The sequence below is a fragment of the Oryctolagus cuniculus genome, chromosome 4 (assembly GCF_964237555.1).
Source record: "Oryctolagus cuniculus chromosome 4, mOryCun1.1, whole genome shotgun sequence".
In the NCBI taxonomy this organism is placed as follows: Eukaryota; Metazoa; Chordata; class Mammalia; order Lagomorpha; family Leporidae; genus Oryctolagus; species Oryctolagus cuniculus.
The window spans coordinates 2538596-2547492 of record NC_091435.1 but is presented as its reverse complement, the minus strand read 5'-3'; the positions used below and the strand labels follow the sequence as shown (position 1 = coordinate 2547492).

Below are 8897 nucleotides of genomic sequence, written 5' to 3'. Positions count from 1 at the left end.
TGTTGCTGCCTCCAGGAATTTAAACTGTCTTACGACGCGGCTCTGGCTCTCAGGAGCTGGTGTGCACGAGAGGCTGCCTCATGACACCCAAGCCACTGTGCCTTCCTCCCCGCCCCTTCATTCAGCCCCAGCCACAAATCACATATCGCCTCTAGAAACCCGCCCACAAGAAAGAGGAAGTTATTCCAGGAGCCACACACAGCATAGACAGGGCCCGCGTGTCAGACACCGCCGACGGGGACACCTGCCTCTGCAGCTGCTCCTGCAGTGCTGAGCCCCAGGGCCTGAACAAGCGCGTGGAGGGGGAGCTGTTCCCATGGGGCTTTGGCAGCTGACTAAAGGGCGGCTCTCTCTCACACAGGCCCCAGCGTCTGCGGGGCACTGTGCCCAGGCACACTGGACAGAGAGTGACAGCGAGCAGGCCAGAGGCACCACCTGGTGGGGGCTGGGGCGCAAGCACACGGTGCGCAGGGCAGACATGGAGCCGCCCCGGGGAAGCCTGACCACCGCTCGTGTGCCAGCCCTTGGTGCTGTTTTCACGGCAAAGCTGGACGTCTAAGCTGACACAACGGGCTCCGGACAGGGCGAGGAGAGCTTTCTCCCAGCCAGAGGCACAAAGCAGACGGAAGGTACAGAGTTTCGGAGAGCGATGGCTGTGACGCAGTGACTTCCGATTTTCTTTATTCAAAAACAAGAGCACCAAAAATACAGAGCTAAAATGCCCACGTGGCCCCAGGCAGCAGGCGCCCGGGTCACGGGGGTGACCCTGCACGCTGAAGCGCCACCGCACTAGAGAGGGAGTGAACTGCTTTCTAAGGAAACGCATCCGGAACAAGCTGGCCGTTTCTCTGGACGCACCCACAGGTCGCAGGCGTGCACCAGGGCAAGCAGCCGCTCCGGGAGAGCCGTCGCCCAGGCAGCACCGGCACGGCCTTTCCGGAGTGGGGCTCTACTTGGGCCTCCCCTGGGGCAAAGCTAACGGACCGCCCACGAGCACGGTCACTTCCAGAAGGAGGTGGTGCGGGATACACATCAGTTCATGTCCATCTCTAGTCAGCTGCGCTTGGCCATCTCCAACACGGGGCAGGAGCGGTTTTGGAACAAAGTGAGAGACCTGGGGAGGAGAGGGGACACGGGCGTTTTCACCCAGCCCTGGCAGGGCGCACCTACACGTCACGCTCCAGGGCGCGCAGGTCTTCCAGCAGCTCCTGGGCCGCGGTCTGCAGGTGCGGGTTGCGGCTCCGGGACATTGCCAGGATGCGCTGCAGGGGCAGCGAGCTCCGGAGCTCGGAGGCCGTCTTGGAGAACACTTCCGGCTCCAGGACCACAGACTGGACGAGCCGCAGGACATGAAGGCACACCTCTGCGTCTGGATCTAGGGGAGGCAACACTCGTGGTTAGAGGAAACCTGCTGCCGGCGGCTAATCCAGAACACGGTCACGTCTGACGGAGAACTCAAGCACCGGCCAGCAGTAACCACCCGCCTTCAGTGCCAGCGCGAGGATGCAGTACTGAAGTGCTGAACCAGGAGCGCAGGGCCTCTCCGTGTCGGCTGTAACCTGTCTCACTCCAACCGCAGCGCATCCTCAGGAGCCACGGACAGAGCACCTGCTCAGGGCCCGTGAGCGCCACCGACCACAGTCACACCAAGTCCCGTCATCTGCCGTGGGATGCCCAGGAGTGCCCAGGAGTGCCCCGGCAATCACAGGACCTGGAAGCCCCGCTAAGTCGCAGCAGCAAGAACAAGGAACAGCCTGCCTCAAAGCTCCAAAGGGTAGCGGGTGGACCCAGCCTCATCATCACCTCTCTAGCGACACGCATTAATTCACTAACATGCATTAATTCAACTCCTGATCGCAAACTGTCACTGGGATCAGCTCAAAACCAGCACCTCATCCCAAGTACTGCATCTACTCAAAAGGACCTCTAAGTGACTACCAGAAGAAGAGCCGTTCCAAGAGCAAGCCCTGACCACAGGTGGTCCCCAAGGCTCAGACTGGTCACTACGCAGCCCAGCACGGAAGTCTGCTGTCCTGCACACAGCATCCACACTCAATCAGAAAAGACATCGGAGGACCTGGGTTCAACTCAGCTCACCTCCTGACTCTAACTTCCTGCTAATGGACTGCACCTGAAACAGAATATTATTTAAAAACATACTGTATTAAAGACTATTATAAACTCTAGAGCAGACATTAAAAGCTTTTCAAAGTAGAAGCTAGGGGCTGGCGCTGTGGCATAGCAGGTAAAGCCATCACCTGCAGTGCCGGCATCCCATCTGGGTGCTGGTTCAAGACCCAGCTGCTCTACCTCCGCTCTTCCAATCCAGCTCCCTGCTGTGGCCCGGGAACAGCAGCAGATGATGGTCCAAGTGCCTGGGCCCCTGCACCACGTGAGACCTCCAGAGGAAGCTCTGCCTCCTGGCTTTGGCATGGCACAGCCCTGGCCATTGTGGCCATGTAGGGAGTGAACCAGTGGACAGAAATACCTCTCCACCCCCCGCCACCTCCCTGCCCCCCATCTCTGTGTAACTCTGTCTTTCAAATAAATTTTAAAGTAAATCTCTTAAAAATAGTAAAAACATACTGAAGTATGCCATGCAAAGAGTCACTATAAGGCTGCAGTACCTGTATTACCACATTAGACACCCAGAACAATTTTATCAAGGAGAAAGAGGGCCACGGAATCGCTATAGCCAATGCACTGAAAGACAGAACACTTTCCCAACAACAGAGCTTCGAGAGACACAGCAGCCACAGGGCAAATAAATATTCACAATCAGAGTCAGGAACCCTGACAGCCTTATTCCTAGGGTCAGTTTGTGTGTGTGTGTATGTGTTTCAGGATTTGTTTATGTGAAAGGCAGAGTTAGAGAAAGGTCTTCCATCTACTGGTTCACTCCTCAATGGCCGCAGTGGCCTGCACTGGCCCAGGCTGAAGCAGGATCCTCTTCTGAGTCTCCTACGCGGATGGCAGGGGTCCAGGTTTTGGGCCATCAGCTGTTCCTCTCCCAGGTGCATTATCAGGGAGTCGGATCAAAAGCAGAGCAGCCAGGACGTGAGCCCTGCCGCCAGCCCCCTCAGCAGACGTTCAGAGAACACGCCCCAGCAACCACAGAAGACGCCTTCCCATGGCAGCACAGCAAAGACCTGCGTAGGGACGCACACCCGTGTGCAAGCGCACACACACACACACACGAATGGCAACAGCCAGGGACACACACACAGAATGGCTACAGCCAGGGATACACACACACATGAATGGCTACATCCGGGGACACATACACACCACAGAGAATAGCTGCAGCCAGGGACATACACACAGAATGGCTACAGCCGGGGACACACACACACACACACACACACACAGAATGGCTACAGCTGGGGACATACACACATACACAGAATGGCTACAGCCAAGGGGACCACACACACACACACACACACAGAATGGCTACAGCCAAGGGGAGACACACACACACACACACAGAATGGCTACAGCCAAGGGGACACACACACACATACACAGAATGGCTACAGCCAAGGGGACACACACACACACACACAGAATGGCTACAGCCAAGGGGACACACACACACACACACACACACAGAATGGCTACAGCCAAGGGGACACACACACACACACACACACACAGAATGGCTACAGCCAAGGGGACACACACACACACATACACAGAATGGCTACAGCTGGGGAGAGACACACACACACACACACACACTCACACTCACAGAAGGCTACAGTGGGGATGTGTGTGTGGTACAGCAGGGGACACTGCTTGGGACTCCCACATCCCACATCACAGCACCTGGGTTCAAGTCCTGGCTCTGCCCCTGATCCCAGCTTCCTGCTAGCGTGTGCTCCAGGAAGCAGCAGCACTGGCAAGAATGAGGAGTGAGTGGACTCTCCTAAGTCCCTGGCAGAAATGAAAAGTGGTACAGCCTCTGGGGAAGTTGGCAGTTCCTCTTAAATTCAGATTCATCATAACCCAGACAGATAAAACTGATGTGCACAAAGACCCCGTTTCTAGTGTCTGCACTCAGAACTGCCAACAGTTTCTGAGCCCAACACCCTCCAGCTGAGGAAAGCATACAGACTGTGGTCCACTGGCTGCAACGGAAAACATTCAGGAAGAAACACGCTGACAGCTGATGCAAACTCCAGCACCTCGCATCCCTAACGCATCCGTGTAAATGCCTACACGCTGTCCTACATCCTCTTCAGGAGCAGCAGACAGACCAGCAGCCGCCAGCGTGCGGCAGGGGAGGGCTGATCACAAAGGGGTGGAGCAGTCGTTGTCTGATTGTTGAAACTCACACTACCGCCTACTAGGAAGAGAAGGTCACCCTGTGCACGTCCCAACTCAATGCACCTGGCTTCCTGGACAAGCAGCTCTGCACTGCTGCCCCGCTCCTCGAGGACTGGAAATGACTTCCTGCAGAGCCCGGGCAGGGACGGGAGCCCGGACGGTGGTCCTGCTGGACAGGGTGGGGATGAGGCAACCACACTGCAGAGCCCGGGCAGGGACGGGAGCCCGGACGGTGGTCCTGCTGGACAGGGTGGGGACACACCAGCCACGCTGCAGAGCCCGGGCAGGGACGGGAGCCCCGGACGGTGGTCCTGCTGGACAGGGTGGGGACACACCAGCCACGCTGCAGAGCCCGGGCAGGGACGGGAGCCCGGGACGGTGGTCCTGCTGGACAGGTGGGGACGAGGCAGCCACACTGCAGAGCCCGGGCAGGGACGGGAGCCCGGGAAGGTGGTCCTGCTGGACAGGTGGGACGAGGCAGCCACACTACAGAGCCTGGGCAGGGACGGGAGCCCGGGACGGTGGTCCTGCTGGACAGGGTGGGGACAAGGCAGCCACACACACGCTCCCCCATTTCAGGAGCTGGCAGGCGGAAGACACCAGAAGCCTTCTTCAGACAGCGAGGGGAACCCCGGGGGACTCAGTCAAGGGCTGACCTGTGGTCCCCAACAGGTCACACCGCGGCCCACCTCCAATCAGCATCAAACATGGCCACACCGCACAGCACCAGACCCCTGAGAAAAGGTATCATTTCAAATGAAACAAGAGGAGGGAAAAGCAAGGAGCTTATGCGGCGAGAAGAAACGTTCCTCCTTGAATATGCATTTATTTATCTGAAAGGCAGAGTTAGAGGGAGAGACAGACAGGGAGGCGCTGCGCCTGCTGGTTCACTCCCCATGGCTGACACCAGTCAGGGCTGGGCCAGGCTGCAGCCAGGCCCGGGAGCTCCGCCCTGGTCCTCCCCTTGGGTAGCGCCGCCCTGGCCCAGGCACTTAAACCGCTGCTTCTCCCCACCTCCCAGGAGCATCAGCAGAGCAGCCAGAACTCCAACGAGCGCTCCAACGTGGGTGCCAGCTTACCCAGCTCTGCCGCGATGCCAGCCTGAGCTGTTTTTTTTTTTTTTAAGAGAGAGATTCTGAAAAGCACACACCAGAAGAATTACAAAGTAAATTCATGGTGGCAGAGAGGAAGACTTCAATAGAAGTATGGAAAATCTCTTGAAAGTAGAGCTACAAGACAGAGAAATGGGAATCGGGTCCGGGACGAACACACACCACAGAAGGGGGCACCAGGCCACCTCCAATATTCAAAGTAACGCAGAGATCTCTAGAATTGAAGACGCATCTTCCAACTTCCCAGGTCACACGGGACACACACAGGCACGTCACCATGAAGTCTCAGCTCAGAAAACGAACACGCGAGATTTGATACACTTACAAAAGCAGATCGAGTACAAAGAATCAGGAACCACAACTTCTCATCCGTACTGGACGTTAGCTCACAGAACGGGCCCTCTGCTCCCCGCGTCTGAGACAGCCACAGCTGCCCGTGCGTCTCCAGGACAGGACGGTGAAGGTCGGAGAGGACGGGCGTGGTCGCATCCGGTGCCTGATCCCCAGGGCTGCTTTTTAACCCCATCACTGACCCCACTCCCAGGCTCACGTTCCAGTGTGAGTCCACCCACAAGGGCCACGGCACGGTCAAGGCTGAGAACAGGAAGCTTATCCTCGATAGGAAAGTCACCACCAGCTCCCAGGAGCGAGATCCCGCCAGCATCAATGGGGTCGTGCTGGTGCCTCCCCCATGGAGACGGGCGGAGACAAACACGTCACCGCGCCTGCCCCCGCTGATGCCCTGCTTGTGACGGTGTGGCAGCTCCCTCAAGGTCATCAGCAACGCCTCCTGCACAACCAACTGCGCAGGCCCTCTGGCCACGGTCACCCACACAACCTTCACAGGCGTGCAGGGACTCACGGCCACAGTCCATGCCGCCACTGCCACCCACAACACCACGACGGCCCCTCCGGGAAGCTGGCCCGACAGCCACGGGCGGCCAGAACGTCATCCCTGCATCTACAGGCGCCGCCAAGCCCGCCACGCACGCCACGCACGCCACGCCGTGAGCAAGGCCGTCCCTGGGCTGAATGGGAAACACGGGCCTGGCTCCCCAGTGCCCATCCCCAACGTGTCAGTCATGGACCCGACGTGCCGCCCGGAGAGAGCGGGCATCCTGGGCCGCGCAAGCACCAGGCCGTCTCCTGCGCCTCCCACAGTGACACCCACTCCTCCACCTCAGATGCCAGGCCGGCACTGCCTCGGTGCCCACTTCATCAAGCTCGCTTCCCGCCACGACCATGAATTTAGTACAGCAACAGGGACGTGGACTTCATGGTCCACACGGGCTCCAAGGACTCAGAGCCACCTGAGCACCAGCCCCAGCAAGAGCACCAGAGGAACAGCGAGGCCTGCAGCCCCTGGGGAGTCCCTCCCCACTGAGCCCCGACACACTGAGAACCTCCCCGCTCCAGTTCCCACCCCAGAGCCCCTGGAGAAGGGGAGGGGCTTGGGGAGTCCTACCTGACCATCTTTACACTTCAAAATAAAATCTGTTCCAACTGGAGCATTCTGCCCAACCAGACGACGACAGGTGAGAGCATGCTTACCGTGTGTCAAATACAGAACATCTCCAAAGTCCCCTCCCACTCTCATCCTCCAGAGACCAGGGAGCAAGCCGAGAGGAGCGAGCCCGGATGTGGAGAGCAGACGGGGACAGAGAACCTGGGCAAACCGGGCTGTGGGGACGCCCAGCCGGCCAGGCCGCTCCAGGAGCGGCTTGGCGGCAACGTGGGCTCACGAGCACGCCTGCCTCAGGGGAGGGGGGACGGGCGCAGGGCTCAACGCCAACCTGAGGGTGAGCACAGAGCGCCGAGCACAATGAGGAAGGGCTTACCCACGGCTGAGCGGTGGGCAACGGCAGTGCTGGCCACGTAAGCACCGACATTCACTCGCCACTGGGCAGGCGGGAGAGGGGGATGTGCCGCAGGAGGGCGGCAGCGCAGCACGCCTCGCGGACGCCCGTCATCAGGGCAGTGCTTCCAGAACGTTCCACCCTGTCCGTGGGGCACATGGCGGTCAACTAGAGGGGATCAGGGTGGCCGTATGAGACCTCACGGGAAAACTTATTTCTAAATTGTGAATTAAAGTAAAATAAAATTCAAAGTACAAAATATTAAATAATGAATTTATACAAAGCTTTTAAACATAATACCTAATTCAAGAGAAACTTACTTACGTGAGCACACTCTTTTTGAAGGTGTATTTTATTTGAAAGGCAGAGTGACAAAGAGGGAGGGAGAGACACAGACACCTTCCACTGCTAACTCATTCCCCAGTGGCTGCACCAGTCAAAAAGCCGGGAGCCAAGAACTCCACGCAGGTCTCCCACGTGGGTGGCAGAAGCCACAGGACGTGGGCACCATCCTGCTCTCCCAGTGCACTGACAGGGAGCTGGGCTGTGAGCGGGGCAGCCCTCTGCTAAGGACGCCGGCAGTGCCGACAGCGGCTTTACCTGCTGTGCCACACGCCAGCCCCTTTACATTGGACTGAATGTTTCAAATGACTTGATACAATCCCTAATTGAGAATACGTGATAAATTTGTCATAAAAATCCTTGATAATCACTATAATGATAGTCTCCATTCAAACAGCAGTTGATAATTTAAAATTCTTTGTTTTAAAAAAAAGATTCATCTATTTATTTGAAACAACAGGAGGGAGGGCAGAAAGGGATGGGACAGTAGGGTGAGGGGTGGGGTCTTCATCTTCCAGTTCATTTCCCAAATGGCTGCACAGCCAGCACTGGGCCAGGCTGGCGCCAGGAGTTCCATTCAGGTCTCACGGGGTGCAGGGCCAAGCACTCGGCCGTCTCCTGAGGCCTTCCCTGGCACATCAGCAGAGAGCCGGATTGGAAGCAGAGCAGCCAGGACCCAAACCGACACTGATATGGGATGCAGGTATCACTAAGAGGCGGTTTATCCCTGCGCCACAATGCCAGCCCCTTAAAATTCTTTTCACAATCATTCAAATTGCTTAATAGCTGAAATTATATTTGAAGAATCCAGAAGACCTTCCTTGTCGCCCAGGAAGGCAACTCTGGGCTGCTGCCAATATGTTCCCAGTACAACTAGGCAGGAGCTCAGACTGCTGGTGAAGCTCCCAGGACGCGCCAAGCCCACCCCCTCCTGGGGCCCAGGAGACGCGGCTGGATTCTGAACCAAGCCTGGCCCACATCAGCAACCTCCTAGGCTGTGTGCCGTGCTTCCTGGGCGTGCTCCTGGGCACACAGCAACACAAGCCCCGGGATACAAACTTCAAAGAACAAGCAAGAAGGCAAGGAAATCCTCCTCCTTGACCTCATTGGACCCCCAGTTACTGCCCAGCTTTTGTTTCCCTTCTGGGAACATTCTAGAAGGAGCTGTTTGCTGCTGCTGTCAGCTGCCTCCTCCTCCCATCTCTCCTGAGCCTGCGAACACACCGCCTGCCCTCCCCGCTCCCTCAGCTGCCCTGTA

The 8897-nt window shown here is 57.5% G+C and overlaps 1 protein-coding gene across 8 annotated transcripts in view; it reads right to left on the bottom strand.

Annotated features, from left to right (window-relative positions):
* Positions 1-654: 654 nt before the first annotated feature.
* Positions 655-8897, bottom strand: part of HSF2BP (heat shock transcription factor 2 binding protein) — an 86822-nt gene continuing 78579 nt past the window's right edge. For 5 of the 8 annotated variants that reach the window (XM_051830138.2, XM_051830139.2, XM_051830143.2 and 2 more), the window contains 2 exons: positions 7280-7465; positions 655-1375 (listed from right to left, as the gene is read on the bottom strand). In XM_051830138.2, the coding sequence (XP_051686098.2) occupies positions 1167-1375; positions 7280-7465 (395 nt within the window). In that variant the 3' untranslated portion in view covers positions 655-1166. Of the gene's footprint in view, positions 1376-4392; positions 5064-7279; positions 7466-8897 lie in introns of those variants that run through there. The other 3 variants (XM_051830140.2, XM_070071780.1, XM_070071779.1) reach the window with 2 other exon arrangements.